At 45.3% G+C, this 21880-nt stretch overlaps 1 protein-coding gene across 3 annotated transcripts in view; it reads left to right on the top strand.

The window, feature by feature from the left end:
* Window positions 1-21880, top strand: part of ARL6 (ARF like GTPase 6) — an 811945-nt gene that overhangs the window by 539930 nt on the left and 250135 nt on the right. For all 3 annotated transcript variants that reach the window (XM_069240507.1, XM_069240506.1, XM_069240508.1), the window contains one exon: window positions 630-724. In XM_069240507.1, the coding sequence (XP_069096608.1) occupies window positions 630-724 (95 nt within the window). The remainder of the gene's footprint in view (window positions 1-629; window positions 725-21880) is intronic.

The raw sequence follows: 21880 nt of genomic DNA on the forward strand, positions 1-21880 counted from the left end.
TCCCTTGACACCTATGGCCATTGCGATTTCTCCTACTATATCTTTCCCCCCTTATGCATGGACATCTCTTGACTTATCACTTCATTTCAAATTCCATCCTCACCTGCCAGGCAGGAAAACAATCTCACAATTGAGACAATGCCCATGCGCATTATCACCAAGAGGAGGAGTCACTCTCCTCGTGTCTCAAAAGGCGTCTTCGAAGACAACTTGAATGCATCCAGACCTAACACTAGATGGCAGGAGCATGCACAGCATGTGAATCCACAGCAGTAGATGCCACAAACAGATGCTAACATGGTAAGTAACATTCTGTTACTGCACTCCTCCGTTAGTCCTAGACTCCAGTTTTTTACCACTATCTACTGACCTGCCACTTCCTTCATGTGCTGATGGTCTTATGTATGACGAGCTCTACAAGAGAACAAGATGTGGCGTAGTGTTCATTGTGAGGTGCTGAAGCAAGCTGTGCAAAGGCACGTAGTATCCACTGTGAAATGTTTTAAATGTTGCAGCTCTTAGCAGAAGTGATTATTACTACCATCAGAACAGTCACACAAAAATACAATACAGTGTTTAAATTCCAACCCTATTTATTGAGTAACTTAAATTTGTTTCTTGTTTTGCAGAGAAGGTCAGGCAATTATCTTTGTCATTGACAGCAGTGACAGGCTAAGAATTGTTGTGGCCAAAGAAGAACTTGATACCCTCCTTAACCATGCAGGTGAGATTGTTTGATTATCTTTTCCTTGGGTTTAGTGATGGCATGATAATTAATCTTTAAAATAAGCTGTTGGATAGCAGTGCTCAGGCTAAATGCCTATTGAGAGAAATGTTATCAGTTCATGTTACCCTTTTTATCTGGAGTGATTGTAGCTGAGTCTCTTGCCAGCTAAAGACACACAAGATTCCCTCTTTAAAAGCAAAGTGGGGATACTTTGATGACAGAATATATATATATATATCAATTTCTGCATTCACATATTGTACAAATAGCACACTTGTGCTTCCAGTGCCAGGACATGGATGCCACCTTTCCTTCTAATCATGGACCTTCCACTGTGTGCCTCACTCTTAAAAGCCAGGAAATAATCTCACAAACACCATGGTGAGGCAACATCTCCCCAATGTTGTTTTGATGTAGCTGACAAAGAAATGAGATTCAAATCTGGATAACTAAATCTAAGTTTCGCAAATGTTTTCTTAGGGATTACTTTCTACACAATTCCTATTGTTTACTTGGACGCAGACTTTGTACACTTATTAAAAAATATATTCAAAGTCTTCTGTCATTTCATAACAAAGATAAACCTTTCGAGTATTTGTAAGTATGTCCATTGTCCAGTCAAAACTACCTAAGCCTCATTGTATCCTTACTCACTATGTTATAGTACATACAAATTTCAGAGGCCCATATTAGACAACAATATTAAATTAATCCCAGCCGCCTATACATAAAGCAAGAATCAAAAAGGTCCCTGAATTTTATAATCTCGCAATGTCCGGTACCACCTGATTTGTTCTCTAGGGTTGGCATGCTGACATGCTCACACTGTCACACTTCCTCTTGAACACACCTAAAACGTTGATATCCTACAGCACTCTGTGACAAACTTCCCATTAGGTTATAAAGAATGAGCCTCAATAGCCCGATGTTAAACATACCCTGCTGTTATGTTCCCCTTTTCATCTGGTAATATCTGTGCCTAAATCCCCAGATCTTGCTCTTGCCCACCATTCAAAAGTGGTAGGATCATACTTGCCTGGTTTGTTGAGGCACACTGTGGGCCTGATTTATGAAGGTAAACTTACACTTTGCTATACGTTTACTGTTTTTTGGTATAGTAATTTTGACTGTGGAGTCCTTGCACTTGTGGTGGAGACTCCACACATAAAAAGATAAGTCTGTCCTATCTTTTTTTTGTGTGGAGTTATCCCCCTTGCTGGTGGGTTCTTTACAGCCATTAAATGACTATTATTAAAATGCTTTCATACCATTTTGATGGCAATCCAGGATAAACGTTAAAAAAACAGCGAGTTAATGATACAAAAAACAGGAGCTGGTGGCTGAGGGCGAAGGCGCACACGCTACAGTGACGAGACAGCTCCAATTGTCTATATCCAAAGATGCTCTCAAGTGTCCGGTGCTCAAGGAGGACGAAGAGCTGCCTAATCATTCCCCACTAGAACAGGTCCAAATAAAACAAAATTAGGTCTCAGCACTCCAAATGAGTGCTCGTTGAGTATGGGGTATCAATAGTCTTTATTTTCACAAAAGTCTCTCAAATTTGCCCAAGCCAACACATGTTTTGTGTCATGCTGCAGATGTTGCAGCAGACTTCTTTAGGGCTGCAATTATAAATGTACATGATTTAAAGGAAGAGTTCCTAAGTAGGATGTTGCAAGAGAACCATCACATTGGCTAAGGTGACCCAAATCACCTTGTGTGCAAGGGATACCTTAGTCAATAGTACGTATTATTGATCAAAATAGGGTACCTCTTAGTGTAAGTGTCTTAAATCATCCATAAACGCCCAAAGTCTAATAACAGTTTTCCAGTCACCCAAAATTACCAAATAATGGCCGTTTGAGGTTGTTAATCTGAGAGAGTCACCTGGGTTCAGATGTCATGAAAAGAACAGGGCTCACCTGGTCTGGTGTCTCTGTGACATAGAATTAGTCCTTCTTGCTATCTCATGTATTTAACTGTAGTTCCTAAAATTTCATGGGATCTCCATTTAATGATATCAAGTAATGGGTTTGGTGTATTAGGTTCTATGTGAGTGCTCATCTCTTACCTTGCTGCGCCTGTTTGTTGTGTTTGCTGGGTCGTTCTCCTACATTGCTAGTGTCCATCTCTGTAAATTAATGCATACCCCAGTGAGTAGCTATTCCCGAGTTGACATATTCTAAGCTTATCTGGCAAAATTAACGTATAACCCTGAGGTGATATTAAACATCTACGTTGAAATTTGAATGTGTCGTCTATTGTATTGCTATTTACAGTGCCATCACCCGTGTTCCGTGTAGAGCATACTGTTTCTCTAGCATGCAGTGTTCATTTATGAGTCAGCATGAAACATCCAGTTCTCAGAATTACATTGAGCCCATAAAGTGTGAGTTCAAGTGAAACACATGAGCCACACATCACATGCATATCATCCACTTCATGCATATTGTGACCAGGTGCTCTTAACCAGTCTGCTGTGATAGGGTTAACATAGCTGCACCTCTTCCTTTAATTACTGACAAGCAGTGACCGTGAAGGTCATCCCTAGCTGAAATAGTATTACCACCGCTGTATCTCCAATTATAGATGGATACAAATCATGACAGTGTCACACAAACTTAGCACATTACACCCGTGCATCTAGTGTATGTGAAAGTTGAGTTATCTACTTGTAGTCCACACATGTATAAATCTGTCCTCTGAATAGACCTGTGTTAAGTAAGGTCTATGTGTCTCCCATAATGTTGGTGATCGCGTTGCTCACCTGCAACCATATTACGCCCATACCTAAGTGGAGCGTCTCCGTATAGTGTCTATCCTGCAATACTTTTGCCATCTGGCCAACAATCATACTTGCATAGTATTATCTACAAGCAACGTTTTGTGTGAGATGATACCGCTCCATGCTTGTGTGCATAACACACAGTGACCCATTATGTTTGCATACATCACCACTAGAGCGGTCATATGAGCTTACTTACCTTGTATGGCGTATTGTAAACCATTACAGCTTCATGGGGTGTACTATTAAAACAGAACAAGGTAATGGGGAGAGGATCAGTAATCCACATACCTGAGGAGAGTGCTTCTGGCTTCTTGTGCTGTGTTGTAGGGGATGATAGATTGACGAGTGCAAATCACTATTATTAAAACTAGAAAACCAATTTGGGGACAAAATCAACATCTTACTTAAATGTCATACATTTTTCAGCGCACTTGAGGTAAACAAAGTATAACTAATTACGTAGCAGTACTTTGAGAGTTAAGAAATGTATGTGAATTTGGGGATTTAAATGATTCTCTAATAAGAGATCAAATAGTACGATGCACAAACAACAAGAAAATACAAGAGAAATTGTTACAAAAACAACCCAACTTAAATGAAGCCATTGAAATTGCGACATGTATAGAACACACAGTCATGTGTCTAAAAGAAATAAAAAAGCCCTACCACATTTGAATACATCTCTGAAATAATAGATGAGGAACAAAAAACTACAGTGTGTAAAATAAAAACAAAGATTGATCCTAAAAGTGAGTACCATCTTAGAAATGAGTAGAAAAACAACAAACCTAAATGTTATCAGCAGTAATCATTTAGCTAATTACTCCAACTGCTAAGCTAAATCAGCCACATTCAGGAAATGTAACAAAAAAGGCCCCCTTGTTAGAGTATGTAGGGACATGATCATAAATGGAAAAGGAAATTAAATTAGGGCTTCAGAAGAGTGTTCCCAAGTAGTAAAGAAAATAATCCTCCAAATGAATGACAGGAATACCATCAATCAAATTAATTACCCTGAATGTAACATGTTTGTGGATGGTAAACAGTAAAAATGTTTACAGATTCATGCCCCCTATGTACACTAACCAGATTTCTGATTTCAAATCAACGTCAAACAGTGATGAGATAATACTACAAACCCCTGATATACCACCCAGTGGTTACACTAAAGATCCCATGCTCCTCAAGGGTATGGTGAAGTCATGCATCACCTTAAAAAATCGATCAACAGTAGGAAAGATATACATAGTGGAAGAAGGTCTCTACCTTCTAGGATGGCAGCATCAAAAGGAATTAGAAATCAAACTGGATCCCAATAACCCAGAACAGGTCTTAGCTATAAGCTTAGCTATAAGCCAATCTGTCACTGGCTACCAAATACTTGATGAATTCTCAGATGTGTTTCCTAAAGTCTAGGGGTCTTAAAAGATTTTCAACATAAAATCAAACTTAGGACCTCATTATGACATTGGCAGTAAATCCTGCTTACTGCCACGGTGACGGCCGCCAACATACCTCTGCGGTGGTGAATATCCGTTCGCCATATTATGACACACACCAAACCGACAGAATACAGCCACACACACAAATCCGCCAGCCCAAAGGTCAGTGGTAAACTGTCGGTACCAACACCCATACTGTTACTGCAACAAAACAACGCCCACCACATCATGACCCACGAATCACCACGGCGGGCATTCAGTGGCAATAAACACTGCAGCGCTCAAAATAGACACCCAAATACTAAACTACACATCATTGGCCAATTCAAACAACACACACCTGATGCCCATACACACACCACACCCACCCACTCACACCACTATAAAACACACACACACACACACACATTACCCACAACCCCTTACGAATACAAAGCATTGCCACCAGACAGACATCAAGACCACTGCGACAACTACACACACAACCATACATCCCTCACGCACTCCACTACGCACAACTAATCACACTACCCAACACCCACACACTTAAACACACCACACAACACCCATGGCCCGTCAAAGGCACCCCCGTTTCACAGATGAGGAGTTGCGGGTCATGGTGGATATAATAGTCAGGGTAGAGCTACAGCTGTTTGGAGCACAGGTCCCGCAGATATCCAAGGAAGATGGAGCTATGATGAAGAATCATGGAGAGGGTGAACGCCGTGGGACAGCATCCAAGAACTAGTGACAATATCAGGAAGAGGTGGAACAACCTACGTGGGAAGGTATGTTCCATGGCAGCAAGGCACCAGCTCGCCATACAGAGGACTGGCGGTGGACACCCACCTCCTCCACCACAGCTCACAGCATGGGAGGAGCAAGTTTTGGCATTACTGCATTCAGAGGGACTCATTGGAGTAGCCGGAGAACTGGACACTGGTAAGTAAACATTTACCACTTATAACCCCACATACCTGCATGCCATCTCACACCCATCACTCTACTCCATCCCACACACTGCACTAATGCCGTTGACTAACCCCAATGCCAAGCCCTGCATGCCATATCAATGCATGGGCAGCCCTCCCAGTCCTGCACGGACACCCATCACCAAAGCATCCACAGCATAGGGCTACTTATAATCCCACAATACCTCACCATACACATTCAAAGGTGGCAGGGCAACAACAACAATAGAGGGGATGATAGGGGTGTACAATCTGTCACAGGCATGAAGCATAATACATCCCTTACATCCCTACAGGTGCCCCAGCCAATCTCAGCGGAGAGGAGATTCCACGACTATCCAGTCCCCCAACAGAAGATGCCCCCAATGATGACAGTAACTCTGGACTTCATGATCTGGATCTAAAACCTGGCCTATCAGGGACCACTGGTCAGTCGGTCACCCAGCCCACTCACAGTACACCACAGAGCCTCCCCAACAGTATCCAACACCACAGCACCCACCCAGCGTACCCACACCTCTTTCCCCAGGACACGTCAATCAGAAGTGTGCCCACCTGTACAGGGACCCCAGTCCACACCTCGCCCCCAAGACAATCAGGGACCTGGGGTAGTGGCAGTGTGCACACCGTTCAGGGGACTGGGGCACAGGGCAACAGGGACACTGGGAGGACCACTGTGCGCCAGGGGGAGGACAGGCCCAGGGAACCTAGACTCCACAAGGCACTTAATAATGTCCTGGTGGCTACCAACAATCCCAGGACACAATGGGCCAGATCTTGAACAACATGCACTAGAACAAGTAGCTGCAGGAGGAACACCATCAGGAGATCAGGGAGGACTTGCAGGCCCTAAACACCATCATGATCTCCATAGCAGGAGTGCTGGCAGACATGGCCAACATCATGAGGGAATGGACTGCACAACAGTGGGCCCCTACCACTAGCCAGTCTATTGACCACATCCGCTGCAGCTAGTGGACAGGAGGCCCTGCCACAGGACCCACAGGCCACCAGCACCCCTCCCCCTGCAGAAGATGAACTACCCCGTAAACGGGCCCTGTGAACCAGACAGAAGCCGGAGACGCTTGCCAAGACCTAGACCACCCCCAGGAAATGAGACTCGCCTGATTGTCCCCCTTGTGTCCCACCCTGTCACCTTGTCCACTTTGAACTGCCTTTGCTCCCCTTCCTATGGCCCCTTGGACACTGGACCTGTGCTACAAACAGACTGGAACAATACCCTGGACTTTCCTCCACCATCAACCCATTCCAATGCACTTTTCAGACACTTATTTGCACTACAGTAAATATCCTTGAACACAATTTGAATGGCACGGTTTTATGTGTTGAAAATGTGCATTTGTGGTAACAGTCACATCTAGTACAAATGATCTGAACAATGTGATAGCATACAAATAATGTCATGTAACTGTCTGTAGTGATAACATCAGGACATTGTTGTCATATCACCAACATCTGGAAAATGAGAAGCCATAGGTGACAGTAAGTTCAGATGCAAAGGAAGTGAATGCCATCATGCTACAGCCACACAGAAAATATCAATAGTCCGAGTAATGGTCAGTTCCACTGTCTTACCTGTGTATCATTGGAAGTATTGAAGTATAACTGATGTTCTGTGGTCCTCATCCTCATCCTCTGCCTCCTCATCCTCACTGTCCTCAGGGTCCACTGCTGCCCCAGGGGCATTTCCAGTCTCCTCCTCCTGCAAAAATGGCACTTCGTCTGAGGGCCAGGTTGTGCAACATGCAGCATGCCACTACTATCTAGCAGACCTTTCTGGGTGAGTAGTACAGGGAGCCTCCGATCAGATGGAGGCACCTGAACCTGGCCTTCAGGAGGCCGAAGGTCCTCTAAATTATTCTTCTGCCTCATTATAAAGGTCCTCAGCCCCTGTGCAGGAATCTCACAGAGGTCAGGAGCCACAATAGGTTTGGGTAGCCAGTGTCACCTGCAAGTATTAAGAGACAACATTTAGCCTTACACAATGCTATGGGGATAACACCAAAAAGGCATAAACTGACATACAGGGGGTGGGCACTCTGGCTCACATATTAACCACACCCTGTGCTCTGTAGTTGGGCCATCATATTTGGGATGCTGTTATTCCTTAGGACAAAGGCGTCATAAACCGACCCAGGATACTTAGCAGTGATGTGGGAGAGGTACTGGTCCACACCATTTGCACATTCAGTGAGTGGAAACTCTTACGATTCCTGAACACCTGTTCATTCTGGCGGGGGAACAAACGTTATATGTGTACCGTCAGTCGCCCCAATAATATTGAGAATATGCCCCATTGCATAGAATCCTGCCTTCACAGTGGTCAAATCTTCCACCTGGGGGAAAGCAATGTAGCTGCACATGTGTTTCACCAGGACAGACAAAATCCTTGCCCTCACGATTGAAAACATTGGCTGTGACATTCCTGCTGCCAAGCCCACTGTCACTTGGAAAGAACCAGTTGCCAGGAAATGGAGTACTGATAGCACTTGCACAAGAGGGGGATCCCAGTGGAATGACAGATAGCTGATATCAGGTTAGGCTCTAATTGGACACACAGCTCTGTGATGGTGGCCTTGTCCAGTCTATAAGTCAGTATAATGTGCCTCTCCTCCAGTGTAGCCAAGTCCACAAGGGGTCTGTACACTGGGGTTTGTCTTCTCCTCCCATTCATCCACAGCGTTAGGTATTTAAGGGACACAAGAGTGAGTAGGATGTCACAATTTAAGCAATGGAACCCCCACCTCAGTGTACGTAGTGTATTTATGTGATGGGACAGTGGGAATGGCAAGGTATGTGCAAATCTAGGCAGTGACGCAGTTAAGGTTAATCTGATCATTTTCCCCCACCATAAAATGGCGACGCCTGTCCTGTATGTAGGGACAGGTGGAAGTGAGGTAACTCCACTAACGTTGGGCATCATGGTGGAAGGCGGTCTTGCACCGCCGTACAATTCCTCATTGGAAAAATGGGGATCTATGGAGTACAGTGGCCAATGGGGATCAGCGCCAGTGGTGACAGTGTACACTGTTGCAGACGTGACTGGCATTTTGTATCTGATTCCTCACTTGTTTCCTGACCTTCAGCAGGAGAACACCTACACTGTGTGTGCTGCTGTGACCTGTGTCTGGAACCTACCGTGACCGGTATGACCTGGGAAAGGACCCCTGTCTTCACTGTGGAGGAGTTGGAGCGATTGATGGATGGGGTCCTACCCCAGTACGGACTGCTGTATGGGCCTCCAGACCAACAGGTGAGTACACCTTGGACACGATGCATATGAGAAGGATGCATGGAGATGTGTGTGCAAGCATCGTGTTATGAGGGAATGTCTTGTGGTGGTGTACATGGTGTGCGCCATGCGATGTATGTGCCAGTGGTGATGGGAACAGGATTGGTGGGCCATATGTGTGACAGGCTGGATTGTATGTGTAATGGTGTCCTCCTTTCTGTATCGCCTCTGCAGGTCAGCGCCCATCAAAAGAAGGGATTATGGCGTGCAATTTCCAAGGATGTGCGGACCCTGGGGTCTATGGCAGGCGGAGCACCCACTGTCTGAAACGGTGGGAGGACCTGAGACGCTGGGCACGGAAGACCGCGGAGGCCCCTCTGAACGAGGAAGGGATGCCCGTTGGAACCTGAACCCCTGTGATGGCCCACATACTGGCAGTTGCCTACCCAGAGTTGGATGGGCGGGCTCTTGAGTGCATCACAGTGGCCACAAGCGGGTGAGTACAGTGGCCATTACAACAACAATTTGTAGGTGGCATGGGATCCGGGTGGTGGGTGTCAGTTAGTGGGTGCCCCTTAATGCCAGACCAGACATTGCAGCGTGATCCAGCTCAAGGGTAATGGTTGAAAGGGAAAACAAGGTAACCTAGCTAGGTTGCATTCCATGTCAAACAGGGCTTAGCGGGGTCCCAGGAGGAGTGCAGTTGGCAGTGGTTGGCCCTCATCTTGCTGTGGCATCTAGCCAATTGTGTGCCTTCTGTGGTGTTGGTGCAGTAATTGACCTAGTTCTCCCTTTCCTTTCTCCCCCCTTTTTTCTTCTGTTATCCTGTCCATGTGTGCATTAGCATCATCTGATGGAGGACCAGGGTCACCAGTGATAGAGGGAGCTGCATTCCACAGGACCCAGGAGGCAGAGTCCACTGATGCTGAGGGACCCAGCGGGACAGAGGGTGAGGGGAGCGCCACGGCGGAGACACTGACTCAGAATTCTCCTTCAATGGAAGCTCCCTGGTGGTGGCGGACACCTCTGTGACCAGCCCAGCTGCAGGTACAGCCGCCACCCACAGTACCAGCACCGCCCTCCCAGTAGCCCCTCAGCAAGTTACCCGTGCCCGCTCACCCAGGAGGGTGTGCATCTCCTTCACCCCAGGAACCTTAGGCCCTGCTGCCCTGAGTGAGGAGGCTAGTGACCTCCTGAGATCCATCTCTGTAGGGCAGTCAACCATTGTGAATGCCATCCCAGATGCAGCAATGCAGTGCATTCCTGGAGGTCATCCACAGTGGATTGGTGGCCCAACAGAGACCGATTCAGGCTCTGGCCTCCTATCTGATGGCAGCCATTGTCCCTGTACCAACCGTCCCCCCTCCAACTACCACTTCCCAGTCTCCTGAACCCTAACCCATCCCAGGTACACATACAGATGAGCATGCACACAAGACATCACAAAACAGTGGCAGAGTCAAACACGGGCACCACACTTCAGCCCACAAGTACTCACGCAAACACCAGACAGTTGCACACACAACCACATCCACTGCCTCCACTGTCTCCCCCTCCTCCACCTCCCTCACAGTAACGCCCACACTCACACCTGCATGCACTGCATCATCATCCACCACCAGCATTACCACACCAAGCAGCACACGCACTTCACGAGCAGACACCTCCACACCATCCATCCATGTGTCCCCTGTGTCCTCTCCCCCCTTTGGTCCCCCCCCTTAAAGGACACAAACGCAAGCACTCACACACCCAACAGCTATCCACCTCACACACGTACACTGCCCATGCACCTGCAGCCAAGTACAGCAGACATACACCTCCAACAACCACTCCCTCAACCTCCACTCCTCCCTTTTCCTGCCCGACCGTCCCTAGGAAGCTTTTCCTGCCAAACTTGACCTCTTCCTTTCCCCTTTCCCCCGTCCTGCCTGTAACAGCAGGGTCCCAACGACCTAGCCCAGCACCTCATCCAAACAGTCGACGCGGACAGTGGAGGCACCTCCTAGTCGTGAAGGCAAGACAGTGAAGGATCCCACTCTACCAGCTAGGAAGGGCAAGGATCCTACAACCCCTGCCATGAAGGGGAAGAAGCCCCAACTCCTGCCATGAAGGGGAAGAATCTCTCGACTCCTGCCATGAAGGGGAAGAAGCCCCTGACTCCTGCCTTGAAGGGGGAGATGCCCTCGACTCCTGCCATGAAGGGGAAGGAGATCTCGACTCCTGCTATGAAGGGGAAGAAGCCCTCGATTCCAGCAGAGGCTGGCAGGGTGACACCACCACCGGTGGTCACGGTGCCCTCACCTCTAGCAGAGGCAGTGCAGCCCACTCCTCCTGCAGAAGCTGCACCTTTACCTGCTGAGACAGTGCATCCCTCACTTCTAGCAGAGGCTGCCCAGGAGGCACCTTCATCTGCTGACACAGCGGAGCCCTCACCTCCAGCAGAAGCTGGCACGGTGACACCACCACAATCAGTCACGGAGCCCTCACCTTCAGCTGAGGCAGTGCAGCCCACTCCTCTGGCAGAGGAGGCACCTTCACCTGCTGACACAGTGCAGCCATCGCCTCCAGATGAGAGTGCAGCCCTCACCTCCAGCAGAGGCTGCCCAGAAGGCACCTTCACCTGCTGACACAGTACAGCCCTCACCTCCAGATGAGACAGTGCAGCCCTCACTTCCAGCAGAAGGCATGTAGGCCACGCTCCTGGCACTGCTGTACAAGGAGCCCCCTCCAGAACCACTGGGCAAGTCACTCCCCTGAGAGACTGTGACCTTGCACCCCCCAGCAGAGAGAAATGAGCATGGAGCCCCATCCAGAACCAGTGGGCAAGTCACCCACCTGAGAGACTGCGACCTTGCACTCCCCAGCTAAGAGAAATGGGCATGGAGCCCCATCCAGAACCAATGGGCAAGTCACCCACCTGAGAGACTGCGACCTTGCACTCCCCAGCAGAGAGAAATGGGCATGGAGCCCCATCCAGAACCAATGGGCAAGTCACCCACCTGAGAGACTGCAACCTTGCACACCCCAGCAGAGAGAAATGGGCATGGAGCCCCCTCCAGAACCAGTGGGCAAGTCACCCACCTGAGAAATTGTGACCTTGCACTCCCCAACACAGAGAGATGGGCATGGAGCCCCCTCCAGAACCAGTGGGCAAGTTCCCGACTTCGGCTGAGGTGCCCCCACGCCTCATCCCCCTGAGGTGCCTGCCCATTTGCAAACTGATGCCCCTGCAGAGTTCTGTGCGGATGCTGTCAGGAAACAAGTTGGGTCTTGGACTGTGGCCACGGGGCCCTTTGTACTTTGGACTGGGCATTGGCCCTTTGTGGACGTTTGTACGTATCTCTTTTTTTTATCTGATTGTTTCATTTCATGGCTGTTTCCATTCAATACATTCTCATTACAGCCTTCTTTTTGTCCTTGCATTATTATGCTGTATGTCGTGTACCATTGTTTTTCGCTTGCAGATGGTTGTGCAGATGGGTGTGTGTTGTGCGTGTGTCTGTCACTCTCGTTTTCCTCCCTCCCTCCCTTGTGTGCTAGGCGGTTGTACTCAGTCGTAGTCTTCGTTGATGTTGGTGTTCCAGGTGGAGCATGATGTACAAGAGCATCGGGAAGACTTGCAGTTCCGGTACCATCGCGGTTTTGTCCTTCTCTGTGTCTCTGATGGTGAGTCTTTCGTCTTCTGTGCAGTGTTTCCACCAGGCTTTTGATGGCGTTGGTTCCGCCCCGAAAATCGTGGCAGTGTACTGTGTCGAGATATGGTGGGTGGTACTTTGTCTTCCGCCTGGCTGTTGGTTGGGACCACCGGCGTATGTGGTGTACATTGGCTTTCTATGGGAGTTCTCACCGCCATGGTCATAATTTGGCGGTAATTACCGCCAGCCTGTTGGCGGTATTTCCGCCACTTTATCCCTCACCGCCAATGTCATAATGACCACCTTAAAGCAAATGCAAAACCAGTAATACACAAAACCAGACCAATACCAAACCGAATGAAAGGACCATTGAAAAAGGAACTCACACGATTGATAGATTTAGGCAACCTTTGGAGTGTTCTGATTTGTTGGTCCCGGTGGTTATAGCCAGGAAGGCTTACGGTGATGGCATTAGGCTATGTATAGATTTACATGATCTTAACAAGAATATACGGGTCAAAAGACACCCATTACCCCGTATACATGAAATGCAAAGCACTATAGGGGAAGCAACATGTTTCACTGTCCTTGACTGGTCCATGGCCTACCACCAAGTGGAATAGCACCCCAAATCCATATGGTTCACAACATTTACCACACCTGTGGGTACATTTATGTTCCGCAAGATGCAGTTTGGTCTTGCTTCGGCAGCTGCGGTTTTCCAACAAATGATAAAACAAATATTGGGAGGAGTACTTAAAACGCTATGTTTTCAGGATGATGTCCTAAATATGGTTCCAATGTTGAGGAGCATGACAATTTGTTAATAATGGTCCTTTCAAAACTCAAGGATGGCGAGCTAACTTTAAAAAGGGACAAATGTCAAATTGGTGTGAGTGTAGGTGCATACCTAGGGTGCACTATATCTGAAGGTAGATTTAAACCCAAGGTTTGTTTACTAGAAGCTGATTAAAAAAAACCTTGCCCCAGAAACTAAGGATGAACTTGAATCATTCTTAGGACTATTGCCAAATATGTAAAAGATTTTGCCAGTCTAAAGAGTAATCTAAGAGAACTTCTAAAAAAACAGCAAACAGTACAAGTGGCTAGAAGAACATCAAAAATCATTTGAGAAACTCCAAGAAGCTATACTAACAGCACCATACTTGTGTAATATTGAACCCAATAGGAAATTATACTAACAACTTACGCCAGTAACAAGGGACTAGGAGCCACACTTTCACAAATAATTGCAGGTAAAGAAAGGATTGTCACCATCGCCATATGCACCCTTACTAAATCTGAGAGAAATTACTCTATAGTAGAAAAAGAAGCCCTTCGTACTTCTGGGCTGTCAAGCATTTAAAAATGTTCTTGTGGGGTCTGAAATTCATCATACACACAGATCATAAACCTCTTACACACATATTGACTTCCAGTGGGTCTATCAATAGCACACCTTGTATGGCTAGGTGGGTATTAGGCTGAGAAAGCTTTTGCTTCTAAGTAGAATACCTGCCAGGAGAAATAAACACTGCAGCTGACTTTCTATCCAGAGCCCCTTTGAATAAAGAAGAAGAATGCAGAACTTTATAGTACCCTGTATTAGAAATCGATTCTCAGGCCATCAATTCCAGAGAATGGGAAGAAATTACATACACATTACTGGGTTGGCCCAAATTGTGTAATGTAAATGAGGACATCAAAATGTTTTGGCAAGTGCGCCATGAAATCAACATTGATGAAAATCTTATACGGAGAAATGATAAAATAATACCTCCCAAAGACTTAAAGATCAAAATAAAGCAATTCATTTAGTACATGAAGGCCACTTAGGAAGTAATGTCACCAAATCCAAACTTAGGGAACGTTATTGGTTTCCCAACATGAATTCCTTAGTCAAACCTAATGTAAAAAATGGTTGCTTATGTGCCAACTGCGATAAATCTAAATCTATTCGCAATGTTCCTTTATCCCATGTGGCTGTTCCCGAAAAGTCACGAGAGGGAGAAGCTGGCTCTGGACTTGAAAAGCCCCATAAACCTCAGAGGTATGACGAAGCGATCATTATCATTTGGTAGCCACTAGAATGGTAAATCAAATCACTACAGAAACTCTTATGAATTTCTTAAGAGACACTTTTGCAAATGAAAGCATAGCAGCCACCATTGTCAATGACAATGATGTACAACTTGCCTCATTAGCGATGACAGATTTCTTAAACAAATTGCATATCTCAAAATCTAAAACCTGCTTTATACTGCCCCAGGGCTTATGGCCTTGTGGAAAAGAGCTCATACAACTTGCGTGTTGCAGCCACCTTCAATTAGAGAGAGCCATATAAGATATGCTCTGGGCATACCACACCACTCCTAACCAAGTCACAGACATACCACCATTTTCATCACTTAAAATGAGAAAACCCAGCACTAATTTATGTCCCCGTTGTTTAGTAGGAGGGTGAGGGAGTGGAATACAAAGTACAGGATATGAGAAACAAAATTGCTTTTCATCAAACTAAATACAAAAATGACTATGATCACAAACATGGAACCAAAATAACAACATGGAGAGTGTGAGACTGGGTATTTGTCAGGAAACCTAAAGGCAGAGATGAGTGACTCCATGTTTTCAGAACCTATGTGCATTGTTAAGATCAAGCGCAATGTAGCTGTAATGGACAATGAAGCATGGACAGATCAGCCAAGTGCACACCACTGGAAAAAGGCAAAAATGAGGATATCACATCTGGGTCCAACCAAGAAGACTCTAAAACAAATAGCCCCTTGAAGAGAAGACCCATAAATCCACCAGCATGGCATAAAGACTATGGGCCTGATTTAGATGTCGGTGGAGGGAATACTTTGTCACAAATGTGACGGATATCCTGTCTGTCATATTAAGATCCCCATAGGATAGTATGGGATCATAATACGGCGAACGGGATATCTGTCACTGTTGTGAGAGAGTATTCCCCTCCACTGACATCTAATTCAGGCCCTATGTATTGGGAAAATAATGTCATCCCTCAGTTCTATATAATATATTGGGGGGAGATGTGTTACATTCTCAAATCAATATAAACCCTCTCTCCTGAAGTAAACACAGGGGTATATCCCTTCTGTTATTCCCCCCTTCCCCTCACCTCTAGGTGGTGTGTTCCTTCAGTCGAACCTAGAGCTTGTCTTAGAATGTACAGATTGTGGGGTTTTACTCTGACAATGACAGAGCTGTGATGTCAGTGGAGAGAGGAGACAAACAATAAAGACCTCTATATTTAATCTCACAGCGCAGTGTCATCTTTATAACAGAATCCTAATGAGCGAGAGGTTACCCTTCTACGTAAACTAGAAAACAATATATATCCTTGAATATTCTTGTTCTTTATTCATCCTCAGAGTCCAGTGGGCAGAATCAGTGTATACAAAGTGAAACAATACAATACTTAAAAATCATTCAAAATATTCTTAATCAACACTGTTGCAATCACAAACAGAGAGACTGTTACATAGGTGAGGATGGGAGCTTTGGATATCATTAATAGGCAAAAAAGTTTTTTTTGTACGTTTATAACTATGAATATTGTCGGTTTTAAGTTACATGTTTTTATGAACTAGTGAGAGTGTGAAGTGTTAATGATATGTCTGAATTTTATGAATGTCATATATTTTAATGTTCGGGGGGGGGTACTCTGTCAATTTCTCATTTGTGAATCAAAATTGGTGTTGATTGACACTTGGTTGATTTGTAAAAAAAATATATATATATTCAAGGATATATATTGTTGTTCAGTTTACATAGTAGGAGTAACCTTTGGATCGTTAGCATTCTTAATTTAGAACTTACGTTTTTAGGTGGGTTTTTCCTCTTTTTTTTCATTTGCTTCTTCCCTGTCCCACTCCAATGGCTGGTAACCTCAAGGAACCCATTGTTTGTTGTAAGAAAAGCCTTGTACACGGCGTCCACGTAACATCCTACAGTGGAAACTGTTGAATTGACCCACAGGTAAGTAAAAATAACATGTATGCATCCAAGGTTTGTTGGCCTAATGATTCTAAATTATTTGTAAGCATGACAGCAGAAAGACACATCAATAACAAACAAGTTGAAAATGGAATTGGGGAATTAGTTTGAGGCTGACCAAGCTGTCTGCATTTGGCGTAGGATTCTTGTGTCGCAGATACTTATCTTTCCTGGATCTGAGGTGTCCTGCATGAGTGCCACATTTCTACATGCAAAACAATTGGACTTTCCTTAAAATGAGCACACCCGGTAAAAGGTCGAAACTACTTGTCAAACTGTTTTTTGCTTTTTTACTTTGCATACTGGTAGAAAGAGGGCCCTTCTTCGTGGGGCTTTTAGTGTCAATTAGAGTAATTGACCAAGAGTCTTAGTTAGTTAATTATGATAGCATAGCTTTATGCCTGTCGAGGCCAGTTGTTTCCTTTCACATTAATCAGTGTTGAATCATTTTTTAGGTTTTGGTAGCAAAGTGTATGCAATTATCCATTTAATTTCCAGATTTTATGTGCTCATTAAAACTACAAACCTTCAGTGCCCCAAAGCTTTTTGAGGGAATACCCTCTGTCTAGAGCCTAAACATGAGTGCAAGGATTCCTGTGTTATGGTGACTCTATATGGACAGTGTGTCTGAATCTTGGATTCTGTCAGGTCAAAAATGCCCTTGTCCCGTGGGCACAGGGTCCGCATAGGGAATCTAATGATTTGGATTTGGCAGTAACAGCCCAGCCGTCGGTGTTCCTTGAGATTTCCCGTCCACCTATTAAGCAGTCCACCCACTCTGTTTAGCTGTTGGCGGGTCCCTAGACGGAAGACCGCTGATGAACCGCTGTCACTGCCATGGATAACCACACGTCGACAGCGCCATAGACAAAAGCGGCTTGCAGCAGGATTCCGAAGTGCCTTCCCGCAGACACAACTGTGCAGGCTAAACCTTCACACCTCAGTTGGTGGATTGGGAGGGATGAAAGGACAGAACTCACCTTTTTCAGAGTTTTCACATTTCCTGTCACCATGAACCCAGTCACACAAGTCTTGCCGTTGCTGCTGCTCCTGACCAAGACGAAAATCAACTGTCATCACCAGAACAGAAGGTAAGTCAGTGTTTTACTGGTCAGCCTCGGAATTGTCGATGCACATTAGTTATGGACGCAAGCATGTTCAACAAGTACTCGTAAGCAATAGTACTATAATGTGCAATGCATATGTATGTAATGTAGTTAGACAAATGTTTAAAAACACACCTCGAGATAGTAGTAACACCCACCAATCTGGTGCAAACTGCCTTCATGGCAATGGACACCTATACAAAAAGTCACAGCAATCCCACATAGAAATGTGTCAATACAGTTGTTTGCAATAAGTTTCCCTAAACTACCATATCGTATACATCAATAACATGCCCAATAGGAACTACTCAAAACCATGATAATGTAGCAATTGGACTGCAAAATACCACAAGTGGCTGTACACAGAATGTACAGCCATTCTTGCCTCTAAACTGCAAACATGTCTGAGATGTATGAAGGTCACATGTCCCCTTGGTTTGTGCAATGTATGACAAACATTAGATCTCATTTGACTGTAGAGTGACAGGTTCCCCGTGTAATGCATATGTGCATATTATTGACACATCGTGTTAAAATAAACACACAACCATTCTCCAGTCACAATAACAGAAACACATCTAATTTTGGTGTAAGGGTCCAGTAAAATGATGAATGGTTGCCTCAAAGGTAACATGTCCATCACAAATATACAACATTAATGAATGCATTTTGAAAAAAACTAACATATACAACATGTGCTTGTCAGTGTCACAAACGAGTGTAAGTCCCTGGCACACACATTAGCAGAAATAACATAATCAGCAAACAATTAGTAACAATCAAAAAATAAGACCAGGACAAAGGTATTCTCAAATTATTTTTTATATGAATGAGAGAAGTCTTTCATGACTTTTTTTTAGATTTTGTCATAACAAATACAGCACTAGGCCACAAAGTATGGGTTGCATGCCATTCACTTGCCTTCTATTTGCACTGCCAGAATAAACCTCCTCTGGAAATGGCATCCAAGGGGCAGAGAGCAGGCACCTCAGTGATGTTACTGGGGGGGGGATGTGTTGTCAGTGGGTATGGTTGTGTAGGTGGGGTATGTGGTGTCAGTGTGTGTTTCTTGATGTGTTTGTGTTTATGTGAGGATGTGCTGCTTGTTTGTGCTTCAGTGGGTGTGTAAAGGTGTGTGTGTGCTCTGGCTAGGGCTGAGGAGGGATTTGTGATGGGGAAGAGGTGGGAGTTTGGGCACGGTTGGGGTTGATGGGGCACTGCAGTCAATGAGGAGGCCAGACCCTGGAAAGACTGCTGTAGGCCAGACATGGCACTGTGAATGCCATCCAGGTAAGCTAGCATCTGAGTCATCTGACCACTTAGCCCATGGATTGGCATACAGTGCTGCTGTCTGGCCTACAGCGATAGTCCATGCCAGATGAACAGCCTCCTTATTGAGCGCAGCTTGGGAGACAGGGGCAGGGGAGTGCCTGCAGCAAAGTTGACGCCACCCCTTTTAGGGGAGTGGCTACAGCCAACTTGGAGGAGCGAGGGTGTGCATGGAAATGTGGGTGGCGTACGATGATGCAAGTGGAATAGTCGCACTATGGTCTGCTACCCCTAGGGACTGGTCATCTGTGGAGGCCTTCGAAGATGATGTGGAGTTGCTTGTGGCCTTCGTGCCAGTCCCCTCACCCTCCGTCGCACTGGGTCCCTCGGTGACATTGGTGTCTGCACCAGAACTACAGTGCCATGCGTCTTCCCCTCCAATGCGGCCAATGTCAGGGTACTTGGGTAAATAGATATGAACATGAACTTTGCTCACAAAACATTTATCAAGTCTGCATATTAAACCAGCTTAGTCATCAGTATCTCATGCCTGTAGGGAAGAATTCCACAAACCATTTGCTCAGTCTAAAAATTCAACATGCTAGCTCTCATATCACGTATGCCTTTTGTCTCATGTCCACTTTTATTTCTCTTCGCGACAAATGGCTTTGACATCATAATAAAAACATAGTCCTGAATACATTCCTAAACCACTTCAGTACAGAGCAAAAATATTTCCACATATCAAAGAGAGACATGTTTTCGGCCTGATGTTGACTCATCAAGATGAGATACTCCAACATCCATGTGATGGAACCTTCCATCTGCAATTGTCCTTTTAAGTATCACTTTTCTCACCATCATTGCTTTCTCATCTGAACATAACTAAGGGCACTTAAATGTAATTTCGGGGTATGTGTAACTCGGTTTCCAATGTGGACACATTCCTGTCTGTTTCGGTCAATACAGTCTGGCATGGAAATTCATGTTGGTTGACACAGACCGGCTTACATGCACATTTGCGAAGGACTGAAACTTCATGACAGTCTGCTACTGTATACATTAAATGAACTGAATTTGGCTATATAAACATAATTCTAACATATTTCAGATAAGGAGTGATGCCATTGTACACATTTCCAGTCCTTTTGGTGCAGATGCTCATGATCATATTTTCATTGTACCAACTTACCAGTGTAAAATCTAGAACATGACCGGTCTCATAGGTGCTTACTATGCCATGTCAGCAGGAATAAGGCCTACATTACCTGCTCCCATTTGTGATGGAGCAACTCACCTGACCCAATCCTCAAATGTTGCATGTTTGGCACAAAAGTCCCTCATAACATTGATAAAATGCAGGTGACCCTTTTGTTGCATGCAGCCATGTGTCTTCTCAAAACAGTACTTGGCTTGTGATGGGGAATCTAGTCACAACCTTTAGCACGAAACAATACACCAAACACAGCATCAGGCACCGTCTGAAAAACGTACACCTCCAGAAAGCCTTGTGTGTGTTGGATGTGCGTCAGCCTTCATGTTGATGCCAGACAACATTGCTGTAAATAAAAAAGCTTACCCGGAGCTGCCCAAGCTACGGGTAGACCACCACAAGCATGCGGGTCATTAGGAGGCTCTGGCTCCGGCGCACATGCTTGCCTCGTTGGTAGGCCTGGCTGAGTTGGACTCCTCCTGATTCTTATTTCAAAATATAGAATGTAATTGCACTTGACAGATAAGCATCAGACAACTCCACAACTTTGAAGGTTCTTTTTGCACTTTACATTTCACTCATTTTGACATGGACTATCTGTTTTCATTTATACTAGTGATACAGTGTCTACCAGCCAGTGTAACTAAGGGGCCTGCAGTTTGTCTAATGAAATCTGAAATTGTGAGCAACACAAACTAACAATTGAGCTTATTGTTTCAGGTCACTTGTAATTTCAATGTACAGACATTTCTAACATTGTCAATCAACATTCTGCACGCAGCTAAATCATTCTGTTCACTACACTCCAATAACACTTCACTCATAAACACAAGAGGACAAATTATCATGTGTACAAAGGAGAAACAAGTTAATTTGTGTAACATTTTCCACTCAGTCATGTACCTGTTCCTCTGGGTTCCCACGCAACTGGCTCTACATTGATAGGCCCTCCCTGGTGAGGATGTGAGGATCTCCAACTCCCCAGGGGAGAAATTAGAGGCCCTGTCACTTGCTTTGCCTGAATCCTTGTTCCAAAATATCGATTTGCAGTACCAAAGATGTTTGAAAATTGTTGGACATATATGACACTGATCTAAACTAAACTTTTTGCATTTGTCACCCCAAGTGGGAAGGGTGTGCTCAGACGTGGGTCCTGTGCTCACTGCGCAACTGGATTCAAGATAGCCTAGTTTGATGAAGGGTGATACCCTAAAACCTGTCCTAGGATGCTTGTTTCCAGTCCAGGGAGGACCTGGCGTAGCAGTTCAGGCTGGACTGTTCCCTTGAGGAACAGGGTCAAGATTGATTTGCATATGGCTGGGTCCAATCTGGGGTGGCATGATGAGCAAAAAAACAATGGATTAACCTCAGATCTTTGTGACTGGGGGTGAATCTTTGCATTGTTCAGCATTCCCTCCATCATCTGTTCTTTACTTTTTGCCCCAAGTGG

Source organism: Pleurodeles waltl, chromosome 6 (genome assembly GCF_031143425.1).
Source record: "Pleurodeles waltl isolate 20211129_DDA chromosome 6, aPleWal1.hap1.20221129, whole genome shotgun sequence".
Taxonomy (NCBI): domain Eukaryota; kingdom Metazoa; phylum Chordata; class Amphibia; order Caudata; family Salamandridae; genus Pleurodeles; species Pleurodeles waltl.